Below are 18,617 nucleotides of genomic sequence, written 5' to 3' on the forward strand. Positions count from 1 at the left end.
ATGTTATATGTTACATGCCCAGTTGCATGATTCAGTGAATACATTAAACACAGAAATCTGGCCTTTGACAAAACAAATCAATTTGAGACAACAGGAAAGAATAACAAATTGGTGAGTGGGCACAGCATGAAAGTGATAAAATTATGATTACACATATCTTCTGCATATTTAGATGCATCATATATTCTTCTAGTATTTGTTTTGTGGAGGCCCAAAAGACTGGGCATAAACCTGGGGAGTAAATTACTGGTATGGTATCACGGTATATGTCTGTGTGTGCGCATGTGTAGACAGATATACATGTAACTGCAAGCTTTTTTCTCTTTACTGGAACTTCTAAACTAGAATTTCTAAAACGTTGTATCTACTTGCAAGAGCATTTGCTTTTGTATGAGTATTACTATGAGTATTCCTTTTTTTATGAATGGCTATTGGATTATAAGGGGAAGAGTCAACTCTCCTTGATACTTTGTTTTTGTTCTTTTTGAATAAAAGTTTGTCTGTGTGGAAATACAGTGCAAAATAATCCAGAGTTTGACCTCTGGCATTTCCATGTACTTACAGCGTAATTTCATGAAGAGTATCAAAATGACCATCATAATTGTAATCGAACACTGGTCCACTGATAACATTTATTCCATTCCTTTCTCTAGCATACTTTTGAAGCAGGACATTATGGAAATAGTCCCATATGTCTGTCATGAAAAGAAAATGTAAGCATAATTATCATAATTTTGAAGCTATTTCACTACTAAAGGCAAAGAGCATATTCCCTTTTTTGTTGTAGATAAATAATAAAAATTTCCAAGCTAAACTGTCTGTAAAATCAACTCTTTGTTACATACCATTTAAATTTCTTTAGAAGGGATGTACTCTTATTCACCACTGAAAGAGGTATGGTAAATGCTACTATACTTTTGTAAACCTCTCTTGCACTACTGGAGATGAGCATTCAATCTGAAACTGAAGCCTACAACTCTAGATCAAAAAAGTCATTCATTTCTGGCCTATTTGCTAGCACTGACAACTGTGCCAACTAGTGCAAACTGAGATGGTGGCTGCCCTGTGAAAGGAATATCTACCACCTGAGAGTTAGTCTAAGCCTACAGAACTCATGTCAAATATCAGTATGCCATTTGATTTATTTCACAGATGTTATCTGAGCAAATACAAATTGTAGGACATAAGCTAGTGAGATTATATGAATATTGGCAATAAACAAATGCCTGGGGGAGTCCCCTATTGATACCCCTTGTTTGTGGTCTAAATAACCTCTGGTAAGTCTTAAATCTCTTGTAGAGTTTTCCTTGGAAAACTGTTTGGATTTTTCATAATGTCTTTCATTTATTTGGAAGATTCAAGCCACTTACGTTTTCATCATCTCTGTTTTTTACATGACGAGTTAATGAATAAATGAGGAATGAATGCCATAGAAAGGTAATTACATCGTTGCTTTTCCCTCAGCTTTTTGCTTCAGCAGTTTCTCTTTCTATCCTTTGTCTAAGAAAATGAGTACAGGCTTAACTAAGAGTAGTAACAGAACTACATGTAGTTGCAGAAAAGTTATCCATGATTACTAACAAATGTGAGTGAAGTTGGATGCAAATGGTTAATGTAGCTTACTGCGCTTATATAACAGAAACATCTGTCTGAGAGAAATATTCAGAGATTAACATTCTCTGGTTTGAGTTTCTGTTTGATGAATCAGGCACAGTGTCATGGCATTGTTTACACACTTCATCCTGTCTTCCTGGGAGACCTTAAAAAAGGAAAGACAAAGTGCCATCTTCACTCATCTTGGGCATTTCCTCAATGGCATATTTTTATGAGTTTTGTAGCTAGCATTTCCTGTCAGGACAGTGCAGAGAAGATGAAGAAAAAATGCAAAAGTTCAAACAAGAACTATATACAGAAAAATATGACTTACAGGAGTGTGTTTTAAAATTTCACACATCTCATTTAAAAAACTTTTAAAGATTTTGCACAAGATCTGGATACACTACAGGTCATGTATTAATGTTTTGAGATCATTGTTAAAGCTATATCAAATGTAGAACCATTTCAATAATTACAGAATATATTAATCAAAACCTTGGAACCTACCTCTGAATGCTGTATACATGGGAACTATATTGCTGGTGAGTAAAGCATCATATTGTTCAAGAGCAGATGAGTTGAAATCTATATGCACACACATAAAAGAACAAAGTATACTTTAATGAAATACTACACAAAGACAAATCTGATTCTTATGTCACTGTAAATTGCAGGTATATCTGATTCAGTTTCACATTTCTTAACATTTAAATTTCCTGTTAGTCTGTGGAAGATAAAACCTAAATATACATGAAGCCATTTACAAAGACACATTTATGTCTACATTATATTGGGCTGAATGGAAGGCTTCTTTCATAACTCTGGCAGATACAAACAGGCATAAACAACAAATTTTCTCACATGTAGCATCTCAGAGAAGAATTTTATTTTATTTGTTTATGGGCTAGGCTAGAAAGGAACTATCAGATCATTAGGTCACTGTATTTATCACCTATTACCATTTCAAGGCTATTCAACTTTAATGAAATTTTTTTTCTTTTGATTCCTTTTGTGCCAGGACTATCTAACTGCTATCCATTCCAACTTAATTTGATATTTGAGCATGGGCATATGATCCTATGGCAAACCTAACATCTCCAAACCTGTATGTACAATCTGTTCAATACAATACTATCAAATCTGACATAAGGAAATAAATATCCTTATAGAGGAAGAGGGACAGCCTTTACCTCTAACTCTTTACATCTTTCCAATCAGTTTTCCTTAAATTCAAGTTGTTCCATTTTTTAAAGAAAAAACTAAATGTTCTAAACTGAAAATATTTAAATACAAGTAGCAGCAGTCCTGCTTTTGGTCAGTCTACGAACACTGGAAACCTTTTTCTGCCCAACATGCTGATCCCAAGAAGTTTGTTTTGGTGTTTGGGTATATGTTTAAACATAAACCCACATCCAGCTGATTAAGACTTTCTAAGCTCTGGCTATAAAAAGAACCATACTCACTGGGAGGATAGAGGAAACCACGAGTGAAGTTCAGCCCTTCTGGGTAGTCGGAACAATTTTGGCTCTGAGCAACAGGGATTCTAACATCAGCCCGCAGACAGTCTGAAACAGTGGGAGGAAGCGAAGATGTGTTTTCCTGTGAAAAGGGGAAAAAAAGGCATTACACCCACGGCTGTGGCTAACTTAATGCCCTGTATGGTTTTAACTTTCTAGAATGGCCTTCACTGAATCTTTTCCTATTTTCATAATGAATCAGGTCAACGCAAGTAATGGACACTGATGTTTTCTGCCTAGTGTTTTTCCTTTACGTCTGTTTTTAGGTAATTCAGGGAAATCCCTATGTAGCATGTAAAATTGTAGTTGCAAAAGTAAGGCCTTAGGCCAGAAACAGGTGACAAATTTAGCTCATTCATCCCTTTCACGTTTCTGGAAACAAACTTGATTTCACATCGTCTTGCCAATAAAGCATCTGAGAATGCTCTCTCAATAATATGAGTCTGCGCCTCTGAAGAGTTAAAGTTAAATAAATTCATAGCAAATTCAGTACATTTTACTGGCTAGTTTCATTAACTTCAGTAGAGCTATGTTAACATGCACACCAGCTAAGATCTGGCCAAAAATGATTCTGATCAGTACAATTGTTTCTATCAATCTCATATTTTATGATTTCATTAACTAGAACATCAGAATGTGCTTTTTTGTGGTTAGCTGCATTTGTTTTTCACACTCATTTATATGTTATTTATTTTCCTTTTGGTAAGACTGGAACATATGTTCTGATTTTTATCTTTATAAACAGTAGTTAAACATCTAAACTGAAATTTAGCACATTGTCTATTTTAATTGGTTAAAGCCAAGCAGAAAAAACATGTAACATTCTCTTTGTTTCTCTTTGTACTCTTTGATTTATTTTCTTTACTTACTTTTATAAGAGTTTCTGTATATGCCCATATTATGCTCAAGTTATATATTAATGGAATTAATATTAGTACTTTCAAAAACACTCCCACACATTTAGGTTGCTCATAGCTGTTTCCATTGGACATCACAGGAGAAGAATTGAGAATTGATAATTCATAATGAACCTATGAACTCACATAATTATGAGGAAGCAACCATTCAGAACAGTTCAGCTTGCTTTTTCTAGAATCTACAAGCAAGTCAACAGTATCAAAAGCTGCTAATAGTGCAGCATGGCTATTTCTATGTTCACCTTTTAGTACAATGAGATCAACAGTTAATGCAACCCAAGAATGCAAGCCATACTGCTAATGGTCCATATACTAACACACTCTCTCTGGTACAACCTAGTCATTTCTTTTCCTCAAAACAGAGGAATAAGCTATTTTTAAACAGATAGTCTGTCAAAAAGGATAGAAGAAAGATTCCCAAAAAAGCTGTTGAAAATGGTGATTTATTAAGAAATGAGACTTTGACACTGAAAACCACTATGTTTCAAGACTTTAGAATCAGAAAACAAATTTCATCACCAGTTTGACATCTTTAGCCCTTTGGCTCCCTGTCTTTCAGGTTACAGAACCATAATGGCTTCTGAAGAAGACAGTTAACAACTGTAAAAAATGGCATTGCCTACCACATCATGCATTACGTTTTCTGATGCAGATTTTTTTTTTTAATAGCTAGTAATTAATGTCAAGAAATATGAGTTATTTGCATTACATGACAGACTTGAAGCAGTTGCTGTGGTCTGTCATGTCAACTTCAGCCACTTCCAGGAATCTTTTTCGGGTAATCAAGAAGAAAAAATACTGAACCACAAAAAAACAAAATTCCCACAACTCCAATGCACTGAGGCTTAGTTCCAAAAATCTCAGTGATTTAGACAAGTCTCATTGCTGGTTTTGTCCCATTGCAGTACAGAATAGACTACTTATGAATGAGTTTCAAAAGCTAATTTAATTTACATTTTTATACTAAAGTTAAAAATTCTTACATATAATTTTCTTTAACCATAAAAATGCTCCAAATTCATATACAGAAGAATTGTTGAAAGCTTAGAAAGGCAAATGAAACTGCAGTTCTAGTGTACAAAGTGAATTCACAAACTATTATATATAGCAGAGCAGTTTTAAATTCCACAAGTGTCTGCAGGCAGGTGCAGTGATTAGCTTTTTGCAAGAAAACCTGCCTTCCTCCCTGGCAGATGAGGAAAATAAATATCCTTCAATCTTAGATTTTCCTTTGAATCAGAATACTAAGTAACTGAAACTCTATGTGACATGATTTAATTAAGGTCTGAAACTATATCCAATGAAAAATGATAGGTTATTCGTAATATCCCTAATTATGATATCACATGCAGATGCAATAATCTTGCATTGTCTGGATCAGCCAGCCCAGTTTTAAAATGTTTGCAAATCACACAAAGCCAGCAAAACTCAGGCCTGCATCGCCTGTTTTACTGTTTGAGCCCTTCTCTATAGCGGGTAGATACTCGCTTATCAAGAAATATCTCACCTTAGAAGCTGTGCAGTCATTGCACAGGCTTTATCCACAACAGGAGCAACCTAGGATGCATTAACAATTTTGCAGAAATTCCAGGCTTCCGTCATTCCCATGTATTGTACACAAAGCTTACAAAGACAGTGGCTGTAGCCGTCTGTCCTTCCACTGTTGTCATAACTTATGAAGCTTTCTCTCTTGAATACTATACATTGTAACTGAAAAAACCCCCATGATTTCAGTTTACTATATAAGAACACAAGCTAGTGAGTGAACTGACTCTTATAACCCTTCATTGTTGTGCCCCTGAGGGTATCACAGAGGAAGTATATTATTTCCTATCTTTTCTATAGGAAACACATCAATGTAGCACAGTCTGCTGTGAACTATACAAGATTTCACTGTCTTAATAATTCACTGCTTCCCCATACTGTGGCATTAACCACTATGAGCAATTCTCACAAATAGGTAATAGGGTTGACTTAGATGTAATATTGGGCAAGAATTTTCCCCTACGCTTCTTTTCCAACTGAGAATTTGGTTTTCAACATATGAGAATGTCTGTGAAAAGTTATTTGCTTTCTTTGAGCTTTTTTCCTGCTGTTTCTGAAATATTAAATAAAAATTTTAAAAAGCAGTTTTAGAATCTTTTTAAAGCAAAATCAGAAAAATTCTGTCCACAATTAACTGCTTTTCTTTAGGATAATGCACTTTCACAGTAAGCTATGAGATCAGATCTTCAAATATGATGAAGTAAAAATAATCTTTGTTGAAACAGATATTTGTTTTACTGGACTTTACACTTTGTTAGGGTTGGATTCTGATCCTTTATGTAGATTATGAGAAAATCAGTAGAAAGTATAGAGTGAAACTTTCTAATATACTAACATTCTAACAGCAAATATTTTGATTAGAATAATTTCTCCATATTTGTACTGACATAATAAGAAATCATATGGACATGAATAACACACTTCTCTTTAGATAGAAAAAACAATGTAGAAGGTATTTTCCTAGGGAAATTTAAGAAAAATGGTCAAATTATAGGCAGAAGCAAGTTTGTGAATGTCCACTAGTTTACTGACCCTGGGAATCTGTACAATTTATTCCGGAGATTCACATACCCTTGAACTCTCTGAGCTTCTTCCAGCTATAATTATATCATTCTGAAATTATATAATATAATAGAGAGAAAATAAACAACGTACAGAAACATGCATTAGTACAAACTGTCTTGAAGGGCTGCACATATTTGGAAGGTTTGTTAATGGGAAAAAAAATAATGATATTTACAGGAAAACTTACAAGCTTCTGTTTTTGGAAATCATAGCCTGATTTTCCTCAGGAATTCACAGGCAAGTTGGAGCACTATCTTGACAGCTTACCAATTTACAAAACAGCCTTAACAGAACCAGCTTAATAGGAGCTCTGTTTTTTTATATCTTTTGTATCCCTAACAGATGGCCTTTTTCTCTTTTTAAAAACTATTTTAGAATATTTGAATTTTAAAAGATATCAAAGATACTTTTTCCTTTTCAGAAAAAAAGACCTGAGTCACATGACACCCACTAATTCATACCCAGAATTCCCAATGAATGAACCACATGTTCAATCCATTATATTACATGTTTAAGAATGGTATGGGTAGCTGATAACCTACGTGCTTATTCACAGTGTATGCAGTCCACAGTGGCATCCAGATGTTGTAACTGTATCCACTCACATACTGATGATGGGAAAGGAGGCAGTAGGTGTTTTCCTTCTGAAGAACTCTGGGTCTCCCATATGGCAAATTATAGGAGTTTGTCTTCTTTACTAGAATTTAAACAATAATTTTTGATTCTCTCTTCTATAACATTTTTGATGGCACAAACGTTTAAGCAAGGAGAGGAAAAAGATAAAGTAAAATGTAAATAAAAGCATGAATAAATATGAATAGAACTGACACTAAACATGAACGTGTATTTATTTAAGGTTTTTGCTTCTGAGTGGAATAAAAATGTAGAAAAAAACTTCCATGTTATTTTTAATGTGCAGAGATCAATATAGTATGACATCAGACATGCAAATTCCCATTTCTTTGAAATTTCATTCCAATATAATTCTTTTGAACTTATCTTGTCAGTGGATTGAGAATTAAGTCTTAGTTGGCTAGTTGGCATTATAATGCTTCCTAAAACTACCAAAAATGCCACAAAAAACACACAGAAATATTTATGGGAGTTTGTGACTAGAGAAAGGCAAACTTATGCTTGCCAGGTGGGGAACAACAGGTGTGGCACAGTCCAGAAGTGCTCAGGCTTTGATCCAAAGTTCACTGAAACCGGTACATTTCTTTTCAAGATTTTAATGAGATTTGGATCCCGTTCCTGTGCAGAAATTTTGTTATAAAGGCATCCATTAGCATCTTTTAAAGAGATGCAAAGAAGCAAGATAAAAATAATGCTTCTCATTCGACTCTCCTACATCACTTTAAATTGTAATTCCCACTGAAACCATTAACATAGAACCTAAAACAAGCATAGATTGAAAACTATTGCTGTCCCATTCACCTCTACCACTTACTTTCTTCTGTGGTGAGATTTAACCTCTTGTTTATTTCTGAAACGTTTGATATCTGTAAAATATTAGAGAACCATTTAGCAGGAATCTCCAGTTTAGAAAAATCAAAGAAAAGAGAAAACACTTGACAAAGATGGTTAAAAGATCTGAGAAGACCCTACTTACTTCACTGCATGTGCATCCTAATTCACCTGAAGGAGTCAGACTGACAACTGGACATGAAGAAGGAGATGACTCTTCTTTTGCATGTAAAGGATTGTAAAAAGGTTTTTTCAAAAGGTGATTTAAGCTGCCATGTGTTCCATTGTTTGGTGCTGGTGTAATACGCAGCAGATCTATTGAAACATTTGAAAATTTTTAAAACAGTTTGTAAAGCTACTTTAAGACTAAAATGGCATTTTTAAAAGGCATTATCTTTCTATTTCTATGCATTTATTCTAAATAGAAAAAGTAGCTTATTCAATTATCTAAACTATTATGGTAGATACCAACAACATGCAATTTTCGAGGTATGAAAGTTCACTGGTATTTTCCACTGCATCAAGATTTGGTAATCTATGCATTTGAGTAATGTTAATCCAGCTTTATACAGTGCTGTAGCATAAAGAAGACTGGGTGATTTTATGCAGAATACAGCTGGATTGCAGGAAATGAACGTATCATATTATGAAGCATACTAGCATATTGCATTTTTGCGCAATGCTTTAACTCATATTTCCTGAGGCACTTATTTCCAGGTTGCTCAGTGCTACGACTGCAACAGTGCAGATCAAGTTCTGAGCAGCAGTTTTAACTCTCTACAAGGTTCTTGTCCTAAAATGATCCCACAGGCACCATTCCAACAGCAAGCCCATGTGGCAGGAACACTTTCCTCTGTGATTCTTCAGCAGACTCCTTCTGCAATCAGAAACAACCTTGAAAGCAGAGCAATTTCTGGTAGTTAATCTTTGAACACCGTACAGAAAGCTAGACTGCAGCATGATTTCAGATGAGGCACTTTGTGTAAGAAGCTTAGCTTCTGCATGAATTTACTAAAGTTTTAGTTACTCTTCTTTTAGCTCTCACAACACTAGTGTTTGAAAACACTATTGCTTTATCATCTCAGGTACTGGATTGTCTCTACTCACCACACATAAGGTTGTAAACCTCTATGTTTTCAAAGGGGTCCACTTCTGTTTTCTCTTTAAAGCCTGGGCCATATCCTAAGAATATAGCCTAGATTGTAATAATAAAAAAGTTGTTATCTAAAGGAAGTCAAATTCAAAAACAAATGAGTGGGATTTTAAGGAGCCAGGGACCAAAATACAACTTTTCACAGTCATCGAAGTTAAAATACAGGATTGCTCTGGTAAAGAAGGCAAATTTTGTTCATTACATATAATCTGAAGAAGAGTGCAAAACACAAATTCATTTCTCAGGTTACTTTCAACTATATAATGAATCTGGGTTGTTTTCTTTAGTATTTCTGTGCGCACTTATGGAAATCATTGTTTGCTATGTTTCAGATTCATACCTTTTATGTTTTCATTGCAATGGTTGGTAACAGTAATACCATTTCAACAAATACCAAATTATGACACTCACAGATCCTGTTTAAAGGCTAATATTGACCCAGGCATATAAGTTTGTTTCTGTTTTTAAAGTGTAAGTTTCATCTTCAAAAGTCTTTAGGTAGCATAGGAGCCTATAGCCATGGCTACTGCTGCCATGGCTACAGCAGGGATTAAAGAGCTGGGAAGACATATCCCAAGTTTAGCAGAGACTTGAGTCAGTACCACCAATGGTACAACGTAGTGCTGGGTGGCCCTTGCTTGTGTCTGAAAGCAATACAGCAGAACACTGATACTACTTACAGGCTCGAACTAGTTTCTACTACTTTATAAGCCTCCTGAGCTGCCTGCTATAAGTTACAGGAACCATGACTAAACAGGAAAATGATCTGTTCTAATATAATACTCTTATGTCTTCATAATAGGAAAGAAATTTTAATATATTTTAAAAAACATCATTAAGACATATTACTCTTTTATAAAGAATTAATTTTCCTTAGTCATTGTGTCACCAGGAAAAGGTTAGCTATGATTAATATTTCCATGATTTAACAAGAATTTTTGCTTGTTTTTGCCATATAAACATTCAGGAATGTTCTGATCAATATATTGGCATATGGTTATAATATAGATGTGAAGATCCAGCCGAAGTTGGTTCTTGTAAGTAAAACATGCCAGGTACAGAATACAGGACTATTAGTGGCATGCTTGAGCTCATTTAAAGGTTCACATCACAGAATGTAGACAAAACACCATCTTAAAAACTCAGCACCTCAAAACATTTTCACTGTAACCAGAAGTGAAAGTGAGAGGAAACTGCAATACAGGTTACTCTAACAACTTTTTTACCCTGATGATAAGACCAAGGCTGGTAAGTTAAGCAGAGAAGAGGAGCTTTAGATAAGCATCTTTAGATAAGGCCTTTGGATGCTCAATTGAACTTCCAGAGCCTACAGAGATTTTTCAGTCATTACTCCAGCAGAAGAATGAAAGAATGAAAACAATTAATATTCCATATCTAAACACAGTATGCTTGATTTACTGTAGTCTGTCTGGCTCCACAGACTTAAGGTGAGCCAAGACAAGTTTCAGTACTGCATTCCACAGAAGCAGGGTATGTACACATTGATGAAAAGCAATTTGAATAGAAGGACCCAGTATGCAATCATGGTTTAGATACTTGAATGACACACAAGAAAAAAGTACACTGCAAAAATTATCATGTATTCTATATTCTAGTGGTTCATCCAGCACATAATGATTTTTTACATGAGAAGACACAAGAGTTGAGTAGAAATATCTTACCTGCATACTTTTAAATTCATTGTCATAGCCATGGTTACCCCCATCACAAAATGTGTATCCTTTGTCTCTAAGAAGAAAGCATCATGTGTTGTAAATAAAAATGGCACAATTAGAACTAGTTAATAATTGTCATCCTGAATCACTGGACTCTGGATAATGTCTTAAGAAGAGAGTAACATAATATTGTACTACTTTTTGCTCATCCGGTGTTGATTTTTATGAAGATCTCTCTCTCTCTCCCCCTTAAGTAACAGAAATTGTTATGGAGAGAAATAAAATATATCCTAGGTAGCTAAAGAGTGCACAGTGAATCAATGTTTTGGAAATTAATTGAAGAAACGGCTATTTTTGAACTGAGGCCCATCAAGAAGTTTCAAAACAGTGTTATCTGATGAGGAAGAATTATATTTTTAGTTATATTCTGTAATATTTGCATTTTAATATAAAACTTACAATGGGAGAACCCAGCTGTAAGCCTCTTTGGAACAATTTAATTAAGACTGCAAGGGATTTTGCCTTACAAGTGTGCAATTTCATCACAGATATTAAAGGGTGAGTGGGGGGTATAAAATTAATAACATGCCAGAATATTTAGACTTATAATGACTAACAGTTGCCAATTTACCCATTACTGAGATACCTGGAAAGATAAAGAGACAGTCATCCAATATCGATTCAATGCAAAGTTGTCAGCGCATATATCCTATTTTCAGAGCGGCAAGAACATTTAAGCACAGTTGAGAGAGTGCGAATATGAGATTTTTTAAGTGGGCATTTCTTTTTGTATGTCCAGGACAATTATTTGGTTGCCTCAAAACAAATGATCAAGTCATATCCTAATCAAGCATTTTCTACAATTTGAATGCTCTTGAAATTCCAAGTCACCTCCTGTTTTTGCTACTGTAGCCCAGTGATACAGTGTTGAAAGTAACAGGCTACAGGCTTAGTACCAAGTTTTCAAAGCCTCAGAACAAATGTTTGTCTGAATTCTCCTGACCTGCTCAGAGCTTTGTTTTTACTTTTTTAGCTATAACAGCAGTTTCAATAATGTCTAGGTGGTTATGTTTAATTTTATTTTTGCTTATCTTTGCATGGCACAACCATAGTTTTTATATAGATAGCAGTAACAAATACTTATTCTGTGTAGAATGAGATATTTACAACTTCAACATAATGATGTAGTGTGGAGAAATACATGGGCAGATGCCTTGAAAAGTGGGTACTGAGGATGCAGTGCAGAGTAGTACAGGCATGGGATAACAACGGACCAGGCACAGGCTGGACCTGGAGACCCCAAGGCTAGAAATAACTCACCTATGTCAATTAAAGAAATGCAGACCTGGAGCTGAGCAAAACCAGATTTAGGTGTAACAAAGAGAAGGAAGAGCAAGTATCTAACATATGTAAAATGTACCATATATAATAAATTCAGATGTAATGAGAACTTGCAGGCTAATGAAAAGTGAGCGAGGTGTAGAAGAGTAAGCATATAAAGCAAGCATATAAAAATGACCCCAATAGGATCACAGACTGAGAAGAGATACTGACATCATATTCCTCCTAGCAAAGGACACATGATGCTGATGACTTGCTGTATCTGCACACACACCAGACTGAAGCCATCAGTCTTAGGACCCAGAGAGGTAGTGGAAGGGTGAGCATAACACCAGGAAAAGGGCTAGATACTAAGAAAAGTGTGTAACAATTTAAACGGTATTATTTTTGAGACTTATAGTTGTATTCATTTCTTTATTTCCTTTTTCTCTCTTTTTCTGGAAAAAATAGATCTGGACTACTAATGATTCTTTCATTAGACTGTTAATATTTGATTCGTATTAATAACAAATTCTTGGCTTTATGTATAAGGTGTGTTTCCTTTTTATTTATAATAAGTCTTAAGCAAAAACAAAATAAGGCATTTGTGATGGAAATGAAAAAGATGAGGAAAGGATGGAAAAGATAAGAAAACAGTCCCAAAGATGATGTTACCTCACAGCGAGCCACTGTCGATCCACCAAAAGATGTACTTTGTCAATACGAATGTTGTTAGCATAATGGAACCGTTTTGGCAAGTTAGGTGTCAGATAAGGTTTGAAGTGCTGGGGGGATCTTTTGCACTGTGCAACAGGAAAGAGTCCAGTCATGAGCTTTGTTCAGCATTAAAAATAAACCCATCATAAACCCACCATTCAATACTAACATAAACATCTCAGTGACAAGAATGTAAGCACAAAACACATTATTCATGGATAGTTTCTCCTACAACTAGCTGATCTCATTTTTGGCCCAAGAGGCAATGGAAGGAAAAGTGGGGTTTTTTTTGGAACTGTTTGAAAATATACTGCTATAATACACATAGTAAGTGCACCAATATTGTGGTAAAAGTATTGCTCAGGCTGGAAGACTTTTAGTAGCAAGGTAATACTAATGTCACTGGCTTCTGATATACCAGTTTACACTCTACAAGAGAAAGTTCCCTGGAAGCTTATGATTTTCTGCGATCTTCTATTACTTTACCAGTCAATAAATAAAGCAAAACTTATCTGTTTCTATGCTTATCAAGAGTCATTTTGAAACCCCTTTGAAGTTATAAGCAGCTAAACCTCTAACCTGGAAGCACTAAATGTTCAGTCTCTGGAATGCTTTCTTATAAATGTATAAGCATAAGAAAGAGGTCACCAGATATGGTGATCTCACTTCACAAATGGGACCCTGATAATTTCTTCTTCACTTTGTCAGCAGTTCCTTAAAAAACAGCAAATAACTTGAAATGCACCATAGAAATAAATGGTAGCACAATTGTAAAAACCTGAAGATCTTTCAATTGTTCTTACTGGAAGATGCTGAGTATAAAGAATCTAGAAAATCTGGATTTCTGGAACATAAGCAGATACTAGCTTGCTTACATCTGATACAATGATTTAACACAACAATGAACAATGGTGCAGTTATTTGTAAGTGTGGGAAGGGTAGCAAAACAGAGGGAGAAAATGTGGGAGAATCAGAGATGATGTACTGATTTAAGGGACTTCAGGACTGTTCTAATTTGCTCCCAGGAATTTATTTCTCAGCAGTGACCCAGCCATGTCCTTTTTCTTGAAGCCAGATTCCCTCTGTTAGGTCAGGGAGGAACTGAGGTTACACCAGGTTCCCATATCAAAAGGCTGTCTCACTAAGGTCCTTTGCAACAGTGAAAAATCTGTGGTAAAGCCTGTACGTGTCCATCCAATCAGTTTGGTATGTTCTAGAGCCTGCACGGGCCTCCTAAAACCGTCTTGTACTCCTGCATCAAGTACTCCAGAAAACACTTAAAAAGAAAACAAAGTAGAAAACCAGTAGAGGCTGGGGTCAACCAGCTGGAGAGCAGCTTGGCAGAGAAGGGCCATGCAGTCCTGGTAGAAAACAAGATGAACATGAGCCAGCAATAAGCCCTCATGGCAAAGAAGGCCAACGGTATCTCCGGCTGCATTAGGCAGAGAGTGCTACCAGGTCAAGGGAGGCGATCCTTCCCCTCTACTCAGCACTAGTGAGGCCACATCTGGAGTGCTGGGTCCAATTCTGGACTCCTCAGTACAAGAAAGACTTGTATTTACTGGAGCAATTCCAGTGAAGGGCTACAAAGATGATTAAGGAACTGGAGCATCTATCATATGAGGAGAGGCTGAGAGAGCTGGGCCTGTTTAGCCTGGAGAAGAGAAAGCTCAGCGGGATCTTATCTATGTTTATAAATATCTGAAGGGGGGGAATAAAGAGGATGGAGCCACACTGTTCTCAGTGGTGCCCAGTGACAGGACAAGCAGCAACAAGCACAAACTGAAACACAGGAAATTCCACTTGAACAAGTTGCTCCAAGAGGCTGTAGAGTTTCCATTCTTGGAGATACTCAAAAGCTGTCTGGATACAATCCTGGGCAACCTGTTCTAGCTGACCCTGCTTGAGCAAGGGATTGGACCAGATGATCTCCAGAGGTCCCTTCCAACCCAAACTATTCTGTGATTCTGTGATTCTACCCATAACATAGCACAGTCTAGGATTTTAGTTGCAAGAATGAACATGTATGCCCTTGCACCGTAAATGTCCAGTGTCCAGCTATTAGCTAAAGGCCTTAGCTTAAACTAACACATTAAAAGTGGATGCAAAAGTATTAGCAGGCATGCTATGAATGAGATTGACACTGAGAGCCTAATCACATAACCGTATCTGCTGATGGCCATCAGGAGCTATTCCAACAGACAGCAAGCATCATGGCAATGTTTCAGAGGTGTTGTTCCTGTTCAGGAATACAGCAGTGGGACATTATGGGGCATCTAAAACACTGAGGGAAGAGCTTCTAGGAAGCTGGTTAAGCTAGAGAAATGGACCTGTTTTACCACACAAGCAGTACACGAGACTATAGCATGTTTGGAATCTGATCTGACATCTTCACCTCTGAGTGCTAGAGTTGTATACTCTGTACATTAACATGTGAAATGAGAATAAGTGTGCTTGGGTAGTCATAAAAGAAACACAAGGGAACCCAGGAACAGGAAAAATAGGATCCAGCGGGTTTGCTAGCCCAGGATATGAGGTCATCCCACAAAGCATAGTCTAATTAAAGGAAAAAAATAGATGACACTATCCTGTAATATGAATGTATGTCTATTGATTCTAGCAATTAATATACAGCACACAACTCCCTTCTCCACCCAAAGCCCTCCTTCTAACAACTTGAAGGAGAGAAAATACACAATCTCCAACTATTCAGGAACAGAAAGGAAAGAGAGAGTCTCTAGATACCAGGCTATTCCTATACAGCAGAGCTGTCATACCACTTCTTTAACTATTTGCAGTTGCAGTTTCACTGGGGCTGAAGAGATGCAAAATGCGCTATTTCCCTCATGCTAATGCTCCTTGGTACGATGTGTTCCGATGCATACAATGGGGTAGAAAACATAACACTGAAAAATCTTTCCTCTATTCCCAATTGTTGATATCCTGCACCTGTGTCTGCTTTGGATTATATGATTGTGGTGAATAAATGATGTGTTCTTAAGTATTCAGAATCAAGAATAATTTAACCAGGAATGTGCACTGCTCTTTAGATTTTACGTGACAAAAAGCTACATGTAATATTGTACAACAGAGTTGTTCAACAGATTACGGGAAGACCTCTAGTGGTGATTTATTAGAAATATACTCAGCTAAGACAGCCTAGAATTCTTCCAAGTTGTGAATATTCATTCTAAAAATATTAGAACATCTGTCTACTGCTTGGACTAGGACTAGTCACAGAATGGAAAATGAACTGGCAATAAATGAAAGAAGGGGAAACTATGACAATAAATGGAGACTAATCTATTTAAACTTTTAACTCACTGTAAATTATAAATGTAAAGAAATACAAACAGTCAAGCTTCCTATAGGTATGTTAGTTTGACCACCATGTTCATCCCACATATAATAAGACAGATTTTAAACATTATAAAGGTAGTGAATTATCTATCTTAAAAAGTATAAAGAAAAATAGCACTGATGGACTGTGTGCGCCTCTTACCACCTTTCAGTAAAAAAAGTAGGCTTGGTCTCCCTTTGCTTTGCACCTACTGCAGAGCTCAGCTGTGACAGAGTGTACCCACAAAGCACAATGGTGTACACAGGAGACACAGCCAAGCTTGGACCTGCTCTGAGGTGGTTCATCCACACTGTATGGTCATGGCCCAAGCAGAACTATCAGTATGGGCCGAGAAGTAATGCAGGTGTATTAATACCTGAAAGTACTGCAAGTACCCAAGCTCCATCTAATAAAAGATCCTGAAAACAGCCATACTGCATCATGCCAAAGGTCCATCTTGCCCAGCACTCTGTTTCCAATAGTAGCCAGGATCAGAAACTTAGGGAAAGTGTAAAAGAACAAGTCAAGTACTGAATGAGCCTTCTTTCTTGTACCCAGTTTCCTGTAGGCTTCAGGGATTCCCTAAGTCAGAGGTTTCATATGGACCATGTTTAATAGCCCTTACAGACCTGTCCTTCACTAATTTGTCTAACACCCTCCGTTCCTATTTATGCTTCCAGCCTCTGTGACACCCTGTGGCAACGTGCTCGATAATGTCATTATCTGCTGTGTGGAAAAGTTGCTTTAAACCAGCCTGCATGCAGTGCTTGTGGTCCAGAGCTAACAGGGTCTCTATTATCTAAAGCATTTCTGGGTCACATTCTGTTGTATAATGAAGATATGCCCTACTTTCTCTGCCTGAAGAAAGCCACTTCTTCCCTTTCAACGTGAAGTACAGGAAACTCCTTTGCTCTGAATAGAGATCTGCCATGCCAAACCTATGTGCAACACCTTAGAGCAACTTCCAGAACTGCCTCCTATGGCACACTGGAATCAATACACCATTGAAACTGGCCCCGTAGTTTCAGTTTTTCACAAAATTTTTTTGATCTTGATCTTTTTTGGGGGGGGATCTTTTGATGGTCTTTTTGATCTTTTTTGGTCACTTTTTGATCATATGACTATTAAGAGAAACTATGAAGAAAAATTATTAAAATATTTACTCACTGTAAGGTCTTTAACAATTCCTTCTGAATCAACTGTTAAAAAAAAAGAAAAATTAACATACATTCAAACAATTGAAGTTCCAAAGCCTCATGAGAGAAGTTTCAACATTTTTTCTTCCGTAAAACTGAGTTCTTTATTAGGCTCTGCAGATTATGGTCACCAGACAGCAACATTATGTTTCCAGGGGTAATTGCCTATAAGTGTGGTACCTTGTGGAAGTACCTAGTAGCTTACAACATCTTTAGCTTTGCGCACATCAAGACAGACTGTAGAAAAACTGCCAAGGTGATGACTGCCTATGTCTAAAGCTGACAAATCATCAGCATGAAATTTTCTTCTCCCATCTAACCTCTCTTTGAAATATATCTTTCTTACACTGAACCAGTGTACAGCAGCAGTCACAGAGAAAATTGAATTTGTCTTCTTGCTTTTACCTTCCACATGTTAGAAGAGTGATTTTAACCTTTTGACATTAGCTTTCTAAAAAACAAATCTGGGCAATTTACAGAAGGAAAATTCCTTCAGAGAGAGTAAGACTGTCAGAGGAAATGAGTCAACAATTATACTATGATTAAAACACATGGCAAACATCATTATTCTCTCCTCTGGACTGCTCAGAATATCTTGTTACTCTGTTCCTGTCTGACTGCCTGCTCCCTAAAGCAAGGAAAGTCTGTTTTATGTTGTATAAATAAATGTTGTGCTTGCAAATATAAATACAATAGAAAAATACAATTAGAAAAGATAAATAAAAAATTCTAAAATAAATAAAAGTACAATAAGATCCTACTTGTGATCCTCAATAACTATGCCTTTTAGAATACTTCATTAATTCTATCAGCTCCCTGAAAAGATCACTTTCATGGTTTTACCTCAGTTCATTCTCTTCCCTGATGCAGAAAAGTTTTGGGTTTTTTTTTTTTCAGTCTGGTAGCATTATTTCTATTCTGACTCAGAGTCAGTTCACATGGTTTTAATTTTGTGTTCTTTCATGACACTAGCTAGAGGGCTTAACCAAGGCTCAGATCCCAGTGTGCTGGGATTCAGATTCTATAACTGTACACACACAGTTAGAAATAGTCACTCATCCAAAAAGACAGAGCGCCTCTCCCAATGTTGCACAAGAAATCTGTGAAGAGC

At 36.3% G+C, this 18,617-nt stretch overlaps 1 protein-coding gene across 1 annotated transcript in view; it reads right to left on the minus strand.

The window, feature by feature from the left end:
- The window catches only part of LOC106497910 (ectonucleotide pyrophosphatase/phosphodiesterase family member 3), a 54,247-nt gene that overhangs the window by 4,786 nt on the left and 30,844 nt on the right, over positions 1-18,617 (minus strand). The window contains 10 exon segments of the mRNA XM_067294581.1: positions 563-695; positions 2,104-2,181; positions 3,060-3,195; positions 7,183-7,337; positions 8,088-8,139; positions 8,250-8,419; positions 9,212-9,299; positions 10,940-11,006; positions 12,929-13,056; positions 17,478-17,509. Of these exon segments, the coding sequence (XP_067150682.1) occupies positions 563-695; positions 2,104-2,181; positions 3,060-3,195; positions 7,183-7,337; positions 8,088-8,139; positions 8,250-8,419; positions 9,212-9,299; positions 10,940-11,006; positions 12,929-13,056; positions 17,478-17,509 (1,039 nt within the window).

The sequence above is a fragment of the Apteryx mantelli genome, chromosome 3 (genome assembly GCF_036417845.1).
Source record: "Apteryx mantelli isolate bAptMan1 chromosome 3, bAptMan1.hap1, whole genome shotgun sequence".
In the NCBI taxonomy this organism is placed as follows: Eukaryota; Metazoa; Chordata; class Aves; order Apterygiformes; family Apterygidae; genus Apteryx; species Apteryx mantelli.